At 44.3% G+C, this 18421-nt stretch overlaps 4 protein-coding genes across 7 annotated transcripts in view; 2 read left to right on the forward strand and 2 right to left on the reverse strand.

Moving 5' to 3' along the window:
• gtf2e2 (general transcription factor IIE, polypeptide 2, beta) overlaps positions 1 to 18207 on the reverse strand; it is an 18525-nt gene extending 318 nt beyond the window's left edge. Inside the window, exons 1-8 of one of the 4 annotated variants that reach the window (XM_031560481.2) lie at positions 18016 to 18207; positions 17158 to 17315; positions 11257 to 11348; positions 10274 to 10381; positions 8638 to 8820; positions 8322 to 8415; positions 7933 to 8048; positions 7641 to 7775 (exon numbers count right to left, since the gene is read on the reverse strand). In XM_031560481.2, the coding sequence (XP_031416341.1) occupies positions 7656 to 7775; positions 7933 to 8048; positions 8322 to 8415; positions 8638 to 8820; positions 10274 to 10381; positions 11257 to 11348; positions 17158 to 17314 (870 nt within the window). In that variant the 5' untranslated portion in view covers position 17315; positions 18016 to 18207 and the 3' untranslated portion in view covers positions 7641 to 7655. Of the gene's footprint in view, positions 1 to 7357; positions 7776 to 7932; positions 8049 to 8321; positions 8416 to 8637; positions 8821 to 10273; positions 10382 to 11256; positions 11349 to 17157; positions 17328 to 18015 lie in introns of those variants that run through there. The other 3 variants (XM_031560480.2, XM_031560482.2, XM_031560479.1) reach the window with 3 other exon arrangements.
• Positions 631 to 7476, forward strand: LOC105903963 (RNA binding protein, mRNA processing factor). Its single transcript, XM_012831774.3, has 9 exons — positions 631 to 1079; positions 1856 to 1933; positions 2216 to 2254; positions 2481 to 2543; positions 3088 to 3238; positions 4067 to 4191; positions 4313 to 4377; positions 5597 to 5675; positions 5895 to 7476. The coding sequence occupies exons 1-7, from the start codon at positions 1017 to 1019 to the stop codon at positions 4370 to 4372; spliced, it is 579 nt and encodes a 192-aa protein (XP_012687228.1). The 5' UTR covers positions 631 to 1016; the 3' UTR covers positions 4373 to 4377; positions 5597 to 5675; positions 5895 to 7476.
• On the forward strand, positions 12130 to 14538 carry smim18 (small integral membrane protein 18). Its single transcript, XM_031560483.2, has 2 exons — positions 12130 to 12213; positions 14236 to 14538. Exon 2 carries the CDS (start codon positions 14242 to 14244, stop codon positions 14536 to 14538), a length of 297 nt encoding a protein of 98 aa, XP_031416343.1. The 5' UTR covers positions 12130 to 12213; positions 14236 to 14241.
• On the reverse strand, positions 14150 to 17150 carry LOC116218514. The gene is made up of 2 exons (XM_031560478.2): positions 16003 to 17150; positions 14150 to 15810 (listed from the first exon to the last, which is right to left on the reverse strand). Exons 1-2 carry the CDS (start codon positions 16445 to 16447, stop codon positions 15251 to 15253), a joined length of 1005 nt encoding a protein of 334 aa, XP_031416338.1. The 5' UTR covers positions 16448 to 17150; the 3' UTR covers positions 14150 to 15250.
• Positions 18208 to 18421: the final 214 nt, after the last annotated feature.

Here is an 18421-nt window from a genome sequence, read left to right on the forward strand (position 1 = left end):
ATCCTCTCTGGGCATGGGTTAGGGGCTTTTCACACACACAGAGACACACAAACTACAAACTCCTTGTTAGCATGCATCTCTGTCAGGAGCAGCTGTGACATCTCCTCTCTTCACACTTCCCTCCAGAGACAAACAGGGGGAGAGAGATGAGAAAGAGAGAAGGAGAGGGGGGGGGGGGTGTCAGTTACACTCCAGAGAATTGGTCTTTCTTGCTCATATTTGAGCTATGTGCTATGTTGAAGATGAGGATATTTCATCTGTGTGTGATAACTCGAGGCATTGCCAAATATGTTCACCTCCAGGGTGGCTGAATGCCAGCCTGTCCCAGGTCTCAGCAGCTGAACACAACACTGGGTGGTTTTGTTGTTGATCTTGTTGAGCCTTCTGCCTGCTGACAAACCCAAACACTACACACATAGCTGTGACTGTTAACCTGACAGACTTTACTCATTACAGTTTCAATCCCTTAGTCTACGTATAAGCAAAGGGCTCAGTCGGGTCAGGATGGTGTTTTGGCATTTTGACTCCAGATTAAGTGTCATTTTCGTGGTAACTCACTGTTGTATACAAATTATTAACACACCCTCCTCTTTCCATGCGGTTGTAGCCATTTACATAAACGCAATCGCATCGCCACCGGTCTGATCCCCACCCCTCGTCCTGCTTCCCAGCCCCCAATGAAAAGCAGTGGAGCCGACGAGCAGACAGTTGCACTGCTGTGGTGAGGATGATATCATCGGCGGCACCACTCGCTGTACTAACTGAGAGATAACAAAGGGGAAATGTTTTTCACTATCACGGAGAATTATCACTGATCTGTTTGGGAACTGCGACACTGTTCTGGTAGCTTCGTTGTCAACACTTTCTACCTCCTCCCGTACAAGTTTTCGCTCGGTTTCTATAGCAAATGACGACTTTGAGTTGAACGCCGCGTTTGTACCTGGGCTGGGCTGCACTGTCCTCTACAGCTTCGTGTCGGTCGCCGCACCTCCGAGTGTCCATCTCCTTATGCAAAAATGAACAGCTTTGCTCTGGAGAAGGAGACCGATGGAAATGAATTCACAAGCAACGAGGAAGAGGTATTATTGTCTGTCACTCATGTTTTTCACTTTCTTATTTGTTTATAGATACAACATCAATTAAGTAAATCTGATAAACCTATCTTTTAGCCTGTATTTTAAATGTTTAGTTTTGTTCCAAAGTAATGTAAGAGGTAGGCCTAATTTTGTAGTAGGTCAGAAAATGTGACTGTAAGTGTCCATTATCTTGCTTATTGTTTGTGAAGATGTCCCAGGAAGTGTTTCGGGAATATTTTTTCCCATTTGTGGCAAATTAAGTGGACTTATCACCAATCACTCATTTTGTAAGAACCTGGGCCCCATAACTTGCAAGAGCTCTGTTGGCTCCATTGATCTAAATGACACCATAGCGTCTCTTTGAACTTGGTAGGAACAAAAGATGCATTGAATTCAGTAGCACTCGGGCAAATGCTATAACTCTTCAAGACGAATTTGTCAGCACGGCTGTTGATGGATGGCCCACTCTGAGAGAGTGAGAGAAGTTGAAGTATTTGGATTGGTGTTAGTGTCTGTGATCAGAGGTGCTATGCTTTGGCTCAAGTGGGGATCAAAATCACCTGCGCATGTGTTTTTAATCCATAGTGATCCAACAGCAAGTGTAGCTTTGCTCCCTTATGTGGGGAGGTTTATTCAATTATTATGGAGGGGATTCCATGAACTCACACAAACCTTGTGAATCCCTTTCACCCTATTTAACTCAACTATTCTTTGCTCTTGGCTGCATCTGTATTTAATGTTTGTGAGATGAAGCCTCATGGTAGACTTTTTTTGTTAAGGTCAGGACATTATTTGTCAGTGGGCTGCCCCTGGACATCAAACCCAGAGAGCTCTACCTCCTCTTCAGACCTTTTAAGGTAAGCTCTTACAGCCTTGAGAATGATCAGTGCTCAATAACTAATGTTATGTTTACGCATTAACACACGTGCACTCAAGACACTTTCTATCAAGCAATCATAAATAAATGCCTTCTAATTTCACAATAATGTGGTGATATTTAGTGGAGTTTTGTGTCCCTAAGAGTTAATAGATGAGCCATGATGGGCGGAACTGTTGAGATGTAATGGTGTGTGCTGTCACCATGTTCCACACACTAAATTATACAATGTCTGCGGTGGCATTCTCCTTTCTTTTCTCAGGGTTACGAAGGCTCATTGATCAAGCTTACCTCTAAGCAGGTACGTAGAGGGACAAGCCACAAAGCCAGTCCTGACCCACCTGAGTCCAAAAGAGTCATATGTTGGGGGATATTTGCACGTTGGTGTCACTTAGTTCATAACACAGAAGCCCAAATTTGACTTTCTGAACTCAAACATTGACATGACCCATTATTCACAAGCACACAGCCATTGTTCCAAATTATTAATACATTCCTCTGCCTCTCCCTTCCTCTCTCCCTCGCAGCCTGTGGGCTTTGTTAGTTTCGACAGCAGATCAGAAGCGGAGGCAGCGAAGAACGCACTGAACGTGAGTGGAGCCGAGCGGAGCGGAGTAGAGCCGATGGAGCGCACCTGCTCCCCCACTCCCGCGCATTCAGCCCAACGCAGCGCCGCTTGCACTTTGATCACTCACCGTGTCGCAGATTTGTAGTGGAAATAACCCTCTGCGTGCAGAGCTCTGCTGCTTTAAAGAGAGCGTCAGATCAGGAGAGCGGAAAAAACACTCCTAGCAAAACATGGTTCTCTGCAGAAACTCGGTCTAATGTTCAGCACAGCGTGTTGACAGGGTTGCTGGGATGATAATGTTTACTAGGTATTTTTTTATTCCAGGCAGTTGTGGAGTTAATCTGTGTGCTGAGTTCACATCACATTTGTTTTAGTTCAAGGCGTTCTTTTAGGTATTGAGGAGCAGAGTTGCTTAAATATCTAGTTGAGACCCGAAACCAGCACGCCAGCCTAACAGCCGACCTTAAAGAGCTTAAAGTGTAAGAGTAGATTTTTCTAGTTTTGTAAATCTAAAGCTTGATGTTAAGTGCTAATGCAACACCTGGACCTTTGTGTTTGATATGTAGGGTGTTCGGTTTGACCCGGAAATTCCCCAGACTCTAAGGCTGGAGTTCGCCAAGGCCAACACAAAGATGGCCAAGAACAAACTGGTGGGAACCCCTAACCCATCCATGCTGCAGCACAGCCCTGGCCTCCAGTTCATAAACAGAGACACATGTGAGTAGGCTCCTACATGCTCATGACTGCCTGAATGATGCCTCTGCAGACCTACATCAACACATCCTCTGACGTGTAATAGTAATGACCATCTTGTACAACCTCAAACCGCATCACCTAGAACCATATGACGCATACAGACACATCTAACTTTCAGTTTCTATAAAATGTGGTTTGTTGCACTCTGGCAGGTTTAGGTTTGGACAATACCTCTAGTGAAATATATATATTTGACTGAAATACACCATTTACAATACAACATTTGACAGAATTTCACAACTGTGAATGATGGCTCTGACTAACATCACACAGCAACTTTGAAGAGTACTGAGAGAATACACACACCTCCTGCTGCAGCAGTAAAGCTGACCTCTCTTGAGGGGACAGTGGGGGTAAACAGAACGTGATTCTAAGATAAACTAAACAGAAGGCGGTGCCATGCCCTCCACTTTGATGTTTTGAACATGGTTTGTAAACAGTTTTAGATAACAGAGGAAAAGCCAGTGGAGCCACTAGCATGCTAAATGTGTTCACCATGCTCTTTCCCCAGAGCTCAAATAGAACTATCTGCACTTGCTATTTCGAGTGTCTGTATGTGTTAATGCTCTCAGTGTTTCTGATGATGTGGCTCTCTTTTGACATATTCTGATGGTAAAAGATGCCTAAGCACTTAGAAGGTTCTGTGCAGTGGAAGTTGAAGCGAGTTCAAGTGACAAAACTTGATATGTGACATGATATGCTTGTTCAGTACATGGATATTGAACAGTAGCCAGTGTCTCACTCTCACCTCTCTCTCTCTCTCTCTCTCTCTCTCTCTCTCTCCCCCAGATGATATGTCTGTTCCCATTCTCTACCCCGCTGCACCAGAGGTCTGGCCTCCTTATACCCTCTATCCCTCTGAGGTTAGCCCAAGCCTGCCAACGATCAGCTATCCATCCACTGTACACACACAGGTAACAGTCCCCAACACCCACACACAAATTCTGTAACGCACGCACACACACACACACAGAGAAGAATCCAAAGAAATGAAAGGAAAAGGCCCAGGACCTTGTTTTTTTCTGTGTTCTGCAGCTTCGCTGGTACCCTCCTGTCGACTCCGCACAGGGATGGAAGGTCAGGCAGTTCTGCTGAGAGGGGTGAGTTTTCATCTCGTACCACGGTTTGAAACAAAGAGACTACAGATATCTCTGACAGTATCTCTCTCCTGAAACTCTGCGGTGGCACTGGAAGGTCATTTTGTTCTCAAGATGTAGTTTTTAATGTCAAAACATTTTCTCTAGATTTGCCATTTCTGAAGGCATGACAACGTGTATAGCATTTACATTTGTACATTTACATTGCCCCCCATCATAACCTTTTTACCATTCCTATAGAATGGTTAGAAAGTGTTTGATAACACTAAATCTTTATACAAAAGTCATGAGACAAAATGCCCATTCAGTGGCCTTAATCCTTAAGAACTGGAGTGTTGGTATCTGCTAGAGGAAGCGATATGTTCATACGAGCGAGAGCTCCGAAGAGGGCTGAGCACATTAACTGTGCAATTGATGCGGTGGTGTTCAGAGGGGTGCCTGTGGGAGATGAGAGGAAGAGGACCAGAGGGAGAGCAGGGGATGGCATGTTAATTGGTGTGACCAAAGGCTATTGCAGCTTCCTTAACGAATGCCGGGGTGGAAAACGAGAAACGGAATATAAGGGACTGGGGACAGAGGGAGAGAGGAATGAAGGACAAGCGAGGAGGGCTTCCTTATCTGCCCTGCGTGAGCCTCCCATCGGGAAGGGCGGGGAACGGAAACAGGGACCTTCAGGAACAGTTAGCTCCGTAAATGACGGGTCACCCTGCTTCATCTGCACGTTCCACTAGTGTGAGCAGAGCCTCTCCTCTGCCTGGCGCACACACAGCCCACGGTTCAAATGCTAAACACCCTCCCATCACCTGCCCCCAATAGCTCGCTAATGAGTAATCAACCTCATCTGCTTCATTTGGCTCTGCACGTGGGCACGTCTCCAAGCCGCAGAGCAGGTTACCGAGGCACACTGCTCATTGCTGAGAAGTTAGAGGAAGTACAGTTGAATGGAATATGCACAATTGACTGGTGTGGTTCATTTGCTGAAGAGGATTTTTATCAGGGTTAGCAAAGATGTGGAAGGAGATGCATATCCCCACCAACCCCCGTCCCCTCCAGCAGGTTGCACTCTAAGATTTGACTCCTCAGTGAGGATGAAAGATGAGATCGTGAGAAGGCCCATAGCTGTTTTAAGTACACTAATGAATTCAGTACACTGAGTAGATACTCTATGCTCCATTATTGCCCTATTAATGTGTTGCTGACTTTCACTTTTTGCTCTCTGTAGTTGCGACGGACAGTCCTTAACAGCTTTGATCATTGAAAATGGAGATTTCCTGATTTGAGGGAGGACTTTATGGCCTTGGGTGAGTTTTCAGACAGACTTCCCTTGGAATGTTAGAGGATTTCAGTAATTGCTACAACTGCTGAATATTCTGGTGACCATCACCCAGACATAGGAACTCCTATGTCTATGCCATCACCCAATGTTGTGTCACTCAAAGAAGCTATTTGTTGATTTGCTGATACAAGGCCCCAAGTTGAGTTGCCATAGTAACACATCACATGACTTTTCCCGACAACAGGGTCTCCATGGACATGCAAAAGGCAGTGTGCCTCAACCAAACATCAAACGGCCAGCCAAAGGAACACCTGTCCAATTTTATACTGTACAGACTTTTTACTATTTATGCATAAAATAAAATGCCTGTTATTTCGTTCATATGATTAAAACACGATAAAAGTATAATTTACAAAAGTGTGAACATTTCTCAATGTTTTGAGGACAAAGCAGACAAAAACCATTATAGTATTTTTATAATGAATGTATGTAGTCTGGTACTATTAGTCCTTTGTAGAGTGTTGGTGTTGCATTTACTGGTTGGGTATTAGCATTAGTACTGATTAGGAGTAAGAATATAAACTGTAAAGAGAAAGTGTGGCTTGAAGGATTAAAGAAAACACGTGGCATTTTTGATGAACGGGCTTTGTGAAAATGATGTTTCCACTGAGGGGTGGCTTATTTTGTACTCTTTAATCTCTCAAGTGAAGGGGGGAGGCAGGCATACGGAGGATCTTAAAATAGAATCTGCAGTTTATTTTCGGAAAGTGACGCAACTCCTTTGAGAATACAAAGTCCCGTCTTTGAACTGAATTCAAGTTCAGTCTCAAAGGTTAACATCAAACTGTTGGTGACCATTTTTAGTCCTCCTCCACCAAGGCCTTGTGTGTCTGATCATGATGTTCTTGTGTTTGGCCAAGCTATTTTAGCTCTTAATGCATCAAGCTTTTGAGGTCATACAAGTTATTGTGACAAAAATATTACAGACTTAATTCCCTTAACTAAGATGATGACTCACTATGATAATGTCAAATACGGTGTTTCTTAGATCCAAACCAAGCAACAATAAGTAGCATTAAAAGTTAAAACAGAACCCTGTACTCGTACAGTGACAATAAGTAGAAAACGTCATTTCCATATTCACATTTCTCTTTGAAGCCAGAAGTCCGTTCAAATGAATGTATACTTCGACTATCACAACAGGAGAGGCAGCATATCGCATCACTCCCCACAGCATGGAGAGAATCCCTTCCAGTGAAGGTTAAACGTCATTGGATGTTTTTCTGAAGAAAAATGAATAGTCCCAAGAATGTGGAAGAATAAATCAATTGCGAATAAAGTTCAGCAAAGTCTAAAGAATACTCACATTTCGAGCTTCCATAAATCATGCAAAACTGTGGAAAGGGCTTGCTGTAGACTGTGTATATATATCAAACTCACTCTCGCTCTCCCTCTCCCCATCTCCTGTTGACAACATAAGCCCCACTCGTGGCCTCCATCCCAGGCAGGCTGTTGAGATTTCTCTGCTTTTTGGTGACAGTTCCTTGGGGCTAGGAAGGCAACAGGGCCCCAAGGCCCTCCAGCAACCATAAACAAGCAGGTTCACCCCATCTCTTCCACAAACCCTGCCTCAATCTAGGTACTTTCAGAAATCACACTGAAATCAATTGGAGTGTTGTGTTAAAAATGAGTATTCAAACAACAGCAATTAGTCTTTGCCTTTAATCATCTGTCTAGAAAGACTCCCAATCAAATGCTGTCAACGTAATTACTTGTACTGTCTTAAGAGCAAACTTAAAAGAATAAAGAAAATATTTACAACAGTTCACATTTGTGTTTGTCACTGAGCTCTACTAAGAGAAAAATGGCAGTGCCTTCTGATGTCAACTTGTTTCTTGTTTTTTTCCTTGTATTTTTTCTGTGTTCATGTATGTGGCAAAGTAATAATCCTCTTGACAACTCTTGAAACTCAGTCCCATATAGTCAAAAGTGTGTGTGTGTGTGGTCACTTCTTGGTGGGCACTCCATCTGTGTAGTCCTCCAACACACCAGCCAGATGGTGGTTGTGGGTCTTGAACCGTCTTGCCTTCTGACTGCCTCCCTTCTTCCTCTTATGAATTGGTAACTGAAGAAGCCAATCACGGAGGATTAAACAGAGCATGACCAATCAGAGAATAGATTGAACAGCAAAATTGAGAAATTAGATTCAACTGTTAATGGTTGTTTGTGTGTGTGTGTGTGTGTGTGTGTGTGTGTGTGTGTGTGTGTGTGTATAAACCCACCATTTTCTTTGGTCCGGTCTCCTGCATAGAGGTGATGCCCTGCCTCTTCAGGTATTCCTCAATTTTTTCTTCATCCATGGAATCCACTGGAATACTGCGCCATAGCTTCTGAAACTCTGTGGAAACACGCAGATCAACACTCGTCATTGTCCATAAATCATTATAGGACTTCGTGTGCTTTACTGTTTGCCAATATTCCATCGCCTCGCTTAGCATCACAAGTTATTACTTGGCTTAAGTCATCACAGGCTTTACTACATGAGCGTGGGCATTTGTGCGCGCACACACACACACACACACACACACACACACACACACACACACACACACACACACACACACACACACACACACACACACACACACACACAGAGAATGAGAGCACGTACCATCATCTACTGTAAACTGACAGTGTTTGTCATTGAAGAATAGAATTTTCCTCTTGTCTGGTCTTGTAACAAATACGATCTGATCACCTAAAGCCTAAAAAAAAAACAACAAATGAAAATACTCATGAAACAAAGAGGTCCTAATCACAGGATCACAGCACCAGAACTGTTTCTGGCCGGTAGAGGTCATCAGTGAACACAGAAGAACCTTGTTGCGATGGAGATTAGTCATATGTGTCGTCAAAACTGCGGCAGAGCCCTTAGGGAAGTAAGATTTTTTTGTTTAATTTGTGCTGAACAGTATGTGTTTGTGTACCTTGATGGCCTTGGCTGAATTGGGCAGGCCCTCCTCCACGTCTTCCAGCATCACACCTCCCAACCCCAGCTGGTCGTGTTTGTCCAGCAGCCGCAGCAGAGCCTTCTTATCCTTCAGATTGTACTTGGGCTTGAAGCCATACCTCCCATCATTCACTTCTATCTTTGGGTTATTGGCAAGAGCCTAGAGAGACAGAGAGAGAGAGGGAGGGAAGGAGGAGGGGGAGAGAGAGAGAGAGACCTTTTCAGACTGATATCCTGCAATAATCACGTTACGAAGAGTCCTCTTTATGCCGCCTTCGCTTGTTTACTGACACAAACAGAGGCGGCACAATAATGTCCCAGTGTGTACTTTCAGATACCAAACTGGCACTGCGGAACCAGAGGCATGACGTTTCACGTTCGCCAGTAATGCCTCTTTCCGAGACCACCCGGAACTCAGATATTTCCAACTTGCAGTACAACACCACTTGAAGACGTAGCTCAGAGAGACTCTATCCCCAGCTTCAGCGAGGTGTGTCATTTCATCAAATTGAATGAATCAATATGGCCTTGAACCTAACAGAGACCTTGACTATATCAAAGGTTAAAAAGATGTGTGTCAAAATGAAAAAGAAAAAGTTGCACATAATAATTGATAGGCAGCAGATAGAAGGACGATCCACCGATGAGTCATCACCACATTATTGTGTTTACATTTGACACCCACGCATAAAAGACAGAGCTGTGAAATATCTCATCTGATGTTACGAATCCAAGATGTTTCAGATGTGCCATCGCATAAGAGATGGAAAGAAAATAGCCTACTGCTGCATACAAAGAAACTGGCCTACTGTTGCTTACAAACACAATGACGGAAAGAAACTAGCCTACTGTTGCTTACAAACACAATGACGGCTGAACTTAGTGCCGCGGGCTCTTGCAAGCCATGCCCATTTTTAGCAATGTTCACTCAGGCGAAGTTGGTGTGCATCATGTCAGATTTGTGTGTTCTGACCACCCAGTAGTCCTGCTTCCTTTTGGTTAGCTGCGAGTGACACACCCCAGTCCACCATGCCTGCGGGACTTTTCTAGACAGATGTTGTTCCGCCTCTGTGACTACCTCTACTGCCTGCTCACGGAACAACAATGACCCCCGCTCTGAGAGAGAGAGAGAGAGAGAGAGAGAGAGAGAGAGAGAGAGAGAGAGAGAGAGAGAGAGGTGAGTGTTAAGTACTCAAGAGTGATGATATGAACAGAAGACTTTGAAGGCAAGGGAAGATTAAAAGAGAGGATGAAGTGATCTGCTGCTGATGTTGGTAACCCAACTACTCCGTAAGAGCCCCACAGAGAGGGAGACAAAAAGAGAGGAAAGAGAGAGTGAGGGGCGAAAAAGAAAGACTCTCTCTCTTTATTTTTCCACTAACACTTGATGGGCCAAAGCATGAGGATGAAAAGCCTCCGCAGCGTTCCCAGACAGGCCCACAGCTCCCACTAGTGCCTCACTGTTGGAACGCCACTACAGAGGGCACTCTCTGCTGCCCCTACTGGCTGGGATCTGACAGCTGATGGAAACGGCATCTCCTCTTGCCTCGGCCCTTAAAATACGTGCACACACACTAACACACACACATACTAACACACACACACACACACACCTCGCCCATCAGCCACTGTTTCTGCTTCATGCCAATGTCCAACAGTTTGGTCTCATCCAGAATCTCCTCCAGACTCAGGCCGTGTGTGTCACCTTTCTGGTGCCTCGTCTGTGGGAGATAAGAAGCACACACGGACACACACAGTTAAACAATACAATTACATCCAAAAGGATTGCTCTAGCTCCAGATGAGACCTACCAGTCTAGAATTATAATGATCTTACCCAGAGTGTTAGTCTAGGAACTCTGATGCGACATAAACCAAATAACTCTATAAACACCGTCTTTTCTTAAGGTCGAAAAAGGAAAAAGACATATTCTGGAAAACCAAAAATAGGCTGATTGAGTAGGCATTTGTGTCATTTCAGATTAGCAAGAAGCTCTCAGAGGAACAAGAGGTTTGCTGACAGCGGAGAGCAGTTTGGCCTCTGTCCATCTGACAGTCAAAGACGTCCATGCCTGCCCCTCCTGACCACAGCACAGGGTCCTGCTGCCACTGCACCTGATCACATATCATCTGATCTTTTCAGGCTCACTGCCACAGGCAGACAGGGTGGATCAGTTACACTGTTACACTGTTAGTTCCTGAGATTCAGAAGAGTGCTTGCACTGGCACTCTGAGATGGCTGCTGTGATCAGTTCGGGCGTGTTGATGAAAGCCAGCTGAAATGGAGGACATTATGCAAATATAGATGAGTCACACTTATGGTGTGACACACTCACTCACTCACAGCTCGGGCAGAGTTGGCACTGGCTGGTAAACAAGATGTTTACTTCAGAAAGATAGATTAGAAAAAATAAAACAACACTGACGCAATGCACACTAACCAATAATGCCCAAGCAAGCCAGTTTTATAAAACATCTGACTGCACAAAGCATGTATGCAGCTGATCAGTGGACTCAAAATGAGAGCTATGCACATAGAATTAAGACCAGCAGTTGTTCGGAGAACACATTGCAACCGTCCGTCCGTCCGTAGTTACCTTCATGTAGTTGACGATTTTGGCCAGAACTCCAAACCTGTAGCCGGAGCTGCCGGAGAGAGCTTTCAGGTTAAAGGAGCCATTGTTTGAATCTGTACCAGAGACAGGGAAGAGAGGGACGGAGACAGGAAGGGGGGGAGAGAAAGGCACAGAGAGAATCAAGTTAACAGTTTGTTCATTCATTTGCCTCAATTATTATTTGTTACGAACATTTCTAGCATATCTTATTTGGTTTACTCAAGAAAAGATTAGATTAATAAGTACGTCTTATTTACAGCATTTCACAGTCATACAATACAAATTAACTTTAGGAGCCATACTATATACGTAAAACAATAACATGTACATTCAAGCACATTTGTTCTTGTTATAATGTGGATTCATTAGTATTTGTTGAGTCACATATTTTGGGCAAGCTAAACTGGATTGAAATCTAAAGCCCTAAGGTCCTGGGTGCTGGTGTGGGGGGTAGACTGATCAATACTTCCATTTCCATCACTGTGCCACTGAGAAATGAATTGCTAGGCAACCCTGAATTTCAGGCATCTATAGCATCTCCTCATCCTCTTGGTTCCCCATCCTGTCCCTGCCCCACATAGAGAGGAGAGCAGCCCAAACGCATCACATCCTCTTGGCCCCTGTTGAGTGGCTACAGCTTTCACGTTGCCCCTAGGCTTAAGATAAAGGGGGAGGGGGAAAGCTGGAAGTCAGCCAATCAGAACACACCATTGGCTCTGACTAATGAATGATTCATTGCGTGGGAGGGTCCTGCTGCCTAGAGCTGCTGAGTGTGAGGGGGTGGGGCTTTGTCTTTGTGTGCGAGCGAGGCAAGCCAATGCCGTTGTAGCATTTCCTCCAAACAGTAGCGAGCCCTGCAGGATTGAGGCGCACCAGGGCAGGAGGGAGAGGGAAGAAGAGAGCAGCTCTGACCAGCATCGCCTCACTCCAAACACACAGGTAGGTCCTGCATGCTCTAGTCATTTTGCACCCTGCACACACTACTAAGGCAAGGAGGGGGGGACGGGACAAAAAACACTAGCCTTAACAGGGCCACACCACCACACACAAAGGACAACAAGGCTGCATGGATTCGCAGAGAGCCGAGTATTCTGCTGCGCCTTACACACATTTCAGTTCGTGCATGAGCATTTCTCCTCCGCTGTACGTCGCCCAGTAGATCAGCTCAAGCTGGATAACAGCTTGTCCAGACGGGCAGCGCTTTTAAGGGCTACTTGGCCAGCGCTGACTGGACTAAATGAAGCAGGGTTGTAAACAGTGGACTGTGTGCTGACGGAGAAGTGGGCAGATGAGAGGAGAGGAGAGGAGATGAGAGGAGAGGAGAGGAGCAGGGCTGGGCATGGCAGACACATTAATAAAAACATGAGTGGGTTAGATTCTGGGGCTGCTGTGTGACGCTGAGCAGTCTGGATGGATAGACTGGAGGCACACACAGAGGGAGGGAAGGATTGGTGAGGGGGAGGGAGGAGAGGAGAGGAGAGGGCAGGAAAAGAAGAGACCCAGGCCAGGCCCAGCTGGGCACATCTTGAGGGGGGGGATGTGCCTGTGGGGGGGGGGGGGGGCGTGGAGGTCCTTAGAGGGTTGATGATGGAGATGCTGGAGGGTGATGCGAAGTAAATGACGAGGAGGAAAACCCATCTGTTCATGTATTATAGAATTACACAGAGGGGATGGCGCCTGGGTTTACCGTTTGTGTGTGTGTGTGTGTGTGTCAGTAGCTAAGTGGTCTCCAGATAAAGAGAGAGCATCCCAGACACACACACACACACTAACACACACCTCGCTCATCAGTGCCCTGCTCAGACATCCACAGTGCTTGTACAGAAGCAGCCACTTTAGTCAGAGACAGTCCTTTCCTGTCTCTTCCTTTTGATCCACAGAGAGCATGATGGCTACAATCTCTACAACACTAGATTGCCAATTACACCATTACGATCACCTCAGCTTCTAGAAGAGTTTCCTGCAGACATGTTTCTTTTGTTGGGAAAGGGGTCAAAGGGGGCGGGTCTAAAGATCATTTGTGAGGACATTATGCAGCCTTTCCTGTGTGTCAGAGCATAAAAGCTCTAGGCTAGGCATGTTACAAGGCGATGCACCAAATACACTGAATAAATCAGACAATCTTCAATGCAACAATGTTTCTATTAATGATGTGGAATAATTAATAGAAAAAAAACTAAGTAACAAACAAAAACATTTATGCATTAAGAGAGGCTGGATAACCAGATGTCAATGGCAAAGAAATCAATGTTTACCATGGAGTAGAACCTTCATGACCCATGTGACAAACTAGATGTGAATATGTGATGATCAACAGATGCCTCCCAAAAGGGCAGCTGTATAGAAACTGATAGGTTAGAATCATCCTGAGCCAGCAAAGATTTTTAAAGCTTGAAGAAAAAGTATGCGTCGATGGCCATTTTGTGGGCACGATACGTGGCACTCCAGATCCCATTACACAGCTGACCTGGTTAAAGCCCAGTGTATCTCCCAGGTAAGCCAACACAAAACAGCCTGTCCACTCCTGTATCATGGCTGTCTGTCTAATCTGTGTAACATGACTCAAGCTACTGGCTCCTCAGTAGTGACCAGACTTCAGCGGGTGACGCTGGCGCAGGGAGAGAGGCCGCTGAAGAGTGGATGAGCACTGACAGCACAGTGAACTGCTTGGCTCTCTTCACTTCCAGGCTTTGCTTCGTCTGCTAACCATGTCTAGGCTGTTCCTTTCAGTAAGGGTGATTGGCATGTTTGTTTCTTTTCCTTTATCTGCTTTCGAAGAGGTTGAGTCATGTCCTTTTTCTCTTCTCTGTGAGATACAGGCCTGTGTGAAGTGTGGTTCAAACTGGAAAAAAAAAATGTAACCTCATTGCTTTTGTTTTTGTTTTTGTTTTTGTTTTTAATCTCAGGGAATTTTCGGGGAATCAAATCATCTTTCTTCTTGTGTCCCCCTGTGCCTCTCAGATAATCATGAACGTCTCGGAGGCAGAGTTGCCGTGGCGACCACAGACGGAGCTGAAAAGCGTGGAACTGCAGGTTCGGGAACTGTACCCGTTCCATGACGGTTGGAACGTGGCCTGCTTCGTCATCCTGCTGCTCTTCATCCTTACGGTCCTCTCCCTCGCTGCGCTGGCGTTTCTCTACGAGCTGCTGGATTGCGGCTGCTTCGCCAAGGGCAAGACGGTGCGCGAGCAGCGCGAAGAGCCTGGCACCTTCTGCCGGGTGATGGAGAGAGTGGGGGGCAGCAGCCACACAGAGGTGGTGTAGTGCAGGACAAACCGCCAGACAAGTGGCTTTCTACAAACAAAGCAGACTATGCTCGGAGCACGCACCACTCCACCCAAACACAAACACACACACACACACACACACACACACACACACACACACACACACACACACACACACACACACACACACACACACACACACACACACACAAACACACGCCAGACCTTTTCTGTTCCACCCACATCACTGACAATAGACTGACAAGAGATGCTGAGAGGAATTGCCTGGGGTATCAACTAACTTTGTTTTCTGACTTTGTTTCTGTATTAGAAAAGTGACATATCCTTTTTTCCAATGAGTGATGCTCTAAAATGCTTTTACTATGATGGGGCTGTGTTCAATAAAAAAAATCATTCAAACTTTCTAGGTTCTACATAAAAAAAGACTCTAGATAAAAAAAACACGTTACAAGTTATCATAGGTAATCATCCAAGTACCATCCAGTGCAAACATTGCCCTTGCTATTGTGCAAATCTAAATCTCCATAAGCTGCATTTGGGTCAGGAAGAAGGGAAGATATCTTAATTACAATTCCCTCATGTTGCATTTTATGCATTACATTGTGTCACCCTGCCTTAAAAACCTGCTTTAAAACCTTAAAAATCAGTTAACCAAAATGCATTGGAAGAAAAAAAATGTACTGTATGTGTCCATTTGGGAAAACGTGCCAATTTCATGTTACGCATTGTTAGCACTCTACATTTCTCAGAAAGGCAAGGCTGTCTGTCATACTATCTCTGCAGCAATTCATTAAGTGTTCATATGAAATAAAGTTCATGGCAACTAACTGTACATACCGATGACCCAAAACATTATGACCACCTGCCTCATATGACCGTCTGCTATATACATGACCATAATATGACCGTCTGCTATATACATCACCATAATATGACCGTCTGCTATATACATAACCATAATATGACCGTCTGCTATATACATCACCATAATATGACCGTCTGCTATATACATCACCATAACAATAATATGACCGTCTGCTATATACATCACCATAATATGACCGTCTGCTAAGTACATAACCATAATATGACCGTCTGCTATATACATGACCATAATATGACCGTCTGCTATATACATGACCATAATATGACCGTCTGCTATATACATCACCATAATATGACCGCCTGCTATATACATGACCGTAATATGACCGTCTGCTATATACATCACCATAACAATAATATGACCGTCTGCTATATACATCACCATAATATGACCGTCTGCTATATACATCACCATAACAATAATATGACCGTCTGCTATATACATGACCATAATATGACCGTCTGCTATATACATCACCATAACAATAATATGACCGTCTGCTATATACATCACCATAATATGACCGTCTGCTAAGTACATAACCATAATATGACCGTCTGCTATATACATGACCATAATATGACCGTCTGCTATATACATGACCATAATATGACCGTCTGCTATATACATCACCATAATATGACCGCCTGCTATATACATGACCATAATATGACCGTCTGCTATATACATCACCATAACAATAATATGACCGTCTGCTATATACATGACCATAATATGACCGTCTGCTATATAGATGATCATAATATGACCGTCTGCTATATAGATGATCATAATATGACCGTCTGCTATATACATTCCCATAATATGCTGATGATCTTCTGTATGCCCCTAAAACAACTCCAACCCACAGAGGCATAGGCCTCTGAAGGTCCCCCATTGCATCTGGTACCATCACATCCTCAGCCATGGTTTGGACCTTTTCTGCCACATTCCTCAGATGCTCAGTTGGACTGCAACACCTTGTTCCAAGCTTGCGGTATGGACGGGCATAATCTTGCTGAAAGAATACCATTGTCATTAAGGGAGGGAATCACAGGCTAACTGACAATCCAATATGACCCCGATATTGTTCCTCCAATATTGAGGCTATATCTCAGCACTTGAAAAGGTATGTTATTTTACAAAACAAAAACAATGTAAAGTGCACTCTAATCCCAGCCAGTAACTGTAAAAGCCCTGTTTTGATGGAATGTCTTCTTGGCTGCCAGTTATGATTGTGTTTCAAGACATGGTCCACACCAATGTTTGAGTAGGTGGCATGTGTCAAACTGACATCCTCACAAATCCCTGCACCCAGGGCTTTCCAGCAAATCATGGACAATGGACAAGCTTTGGCAAGGGCACACTGACAGGTCTGTGGCTGCACAGCTCCATACATAGCTGGGTGCAATGCACAGTGTGCTATGACACATTCTACCCATAACAATCATTAAAATGTCTGCGACTTGTGCCTCAGGTCCCATTTCTCCTGCATCCAGCATGACAAATATACAAATGGAATGTTTGATGACAATTAAACATCTCCCAGACGTCTCCCTGTTGTTATTACTAGCTAATTAACATGTTTTGCTTTATTAGTAAGTGGGCATGATGTTTAGGCTCATCTATGTAGAGTCCCATGGCCACTAAGCCAATATCAAAATTAAACGAAGATGCACTAATTTCAGGCCGGATTAAGCTGACACTTGAGGGTTACAACAGCCAAGAAACTGGTGCCACTCATCTAACCTGCACCTTGTTTGGATCCTGATGCCTCCTTGTCTGGCCTGGCCTTTCTCTTCTTGGAAGAGCTCGATTCAGAAGGGGCTGGCCTCCTCTCAACCGCGGGAGTGCTGAGGGCTCTCTTCTTGAACAGCTCCCTCTCCCGAAGCAAAGCTGGATCCATCCTGAAAATAAAGCTGTTTTTAATCAATATGTTAAAATTGTATTGTAAGGAGTGTTAAACAATCGCACACCTCCGTGGAGGTTAATGTTGTCAAAAACAGTCTACAGTAGATCAGATTAACATGATCACTAGAAAGCTGTTGTTAAATCAAATAAATCACAGTGGAAACGCCAACATGTATCAGCTAAAGATAATGGCATGCTGCCTTGCCTCCTATAATGTCTCTTGTATTAATGTTACATGCTGTGTGAATTGCTACACATAAATTAGCTAGCTACCTAGCATTGAATCAACTTTTAAATGGCAAGAAGTGCTTTGACGGAACTAACTTTACCTGAGTAGATTCAGTCTCGTGACCAAAACTAAATTGACGACTGATGCCAACCTCAGGACATACAACTAGCAAGCTAAATGCTACATGATCTAACGTTAGGATACATTCTACTTTCAGTCTATGAGTTAGTTAGAAAAACACCTTTATTATACCAATCGTAAAATTACTGGATGACATCGCTCACATATCTTCGCTGATGTTAACCTTCTCTATCTCGGTAGCTACGCGTGGTTTGCTTAGCAACATATTCTATACAGCTACGTTAACGTCAAACGAAGTTGTCAACACATATATTGAGGACTGAGGGCTAGCGTACAACCTAGCTGGAAAGTTAACCTTAATCTTATCAAAAGCGTCAAAAACCAACCTTGTATATCCGTGTCCCCTCGTTGAGAGAAACAGTCAGGCTACGTTTGAAATATCAATGTGACGCTCATCGGATATTTCTTTAACCAACTGTACACAGTGTGTCAAATCACTCTTTTGTGTCTAGCTTGCGTTTAACTGGCTAGCTAGCTTTGGACTTGTTGGTTGGTTCCGGTGGTTCTGGTTCAACTTCTTCTTCTGTAGTTTTCTTTAAACATCAGAAATAATATTTTGCGCCACCTACTGGCTTGGAGATTTGTTCCCGTGGTACGGCCTACGTGTCACGTGTCGCGCTCAGAATGAAATATTTCATGATCATCTGTCCCATCAATCAGGGAGTGGCTGAATAGGTTAAAGTGCCAACTTCAAAAAATGTCAAATGGATAGGCAACATCGAAAACTGAAGG

The sequence above is a fragment of the Clupea harengus genome, chromosome 22, assembly GCF_900700415.2.
Source record: "Clupea harengus chromosome 22, Ch_v2.0.2, whole genome shotgun sequence".
Taxonomy (NCBI): domain Eukaryota; kingdom Metazoa; phylum Chordata; class Actinopteri; order Clupeiformes; family Clupeidae; genus Clupea; species Clupea harengus.

Bases quoted from the DNA above. Each gene is read 5' to 3' on its own strand.
- smim18 (XM_031560483.2), top strand. From the start codon at position 14,242: ATGAACGTCTCGGAGGCAGAGTTGCCGTGGCGACCACAGACGGAGCTG.
- LOC116218514 (XM_031560478.2), bottom strand. From the start codon at position 16,447: ATGACAATGGTATTCTTTCAGCAAGATTATGCCCGTCCATACCGCAAG. The intron at 15,811-16,002 runs ATAGCAGACGGT...ATGGTGATGTAT, and splicing joins GTCATATTATGGTCATGTAT to ATAGCAGACGGTCATATTAT.
- LOC105903963 (XM_012831774.3), top strand. From the start codon at position 1,017: ATGAACAGCTTTGCTCTGGAGAAGGAGACCGATGGAAATGAATTCACA. The intron at 3,239-4,066 runs GTGAGTAGGCTC...TCTCTCCCCCAG, and splicing joins GTTCATAAACAGAGACACAT to ATGATATGTCTGTTCCCATT. The intron at 4,192-4,312 runs GTAACAGTCCCC...TGTGTTCTGCAG, and splicing joins CATCCACTGTACACACACAG to CTTCGCTGGTACCCTCCTGT.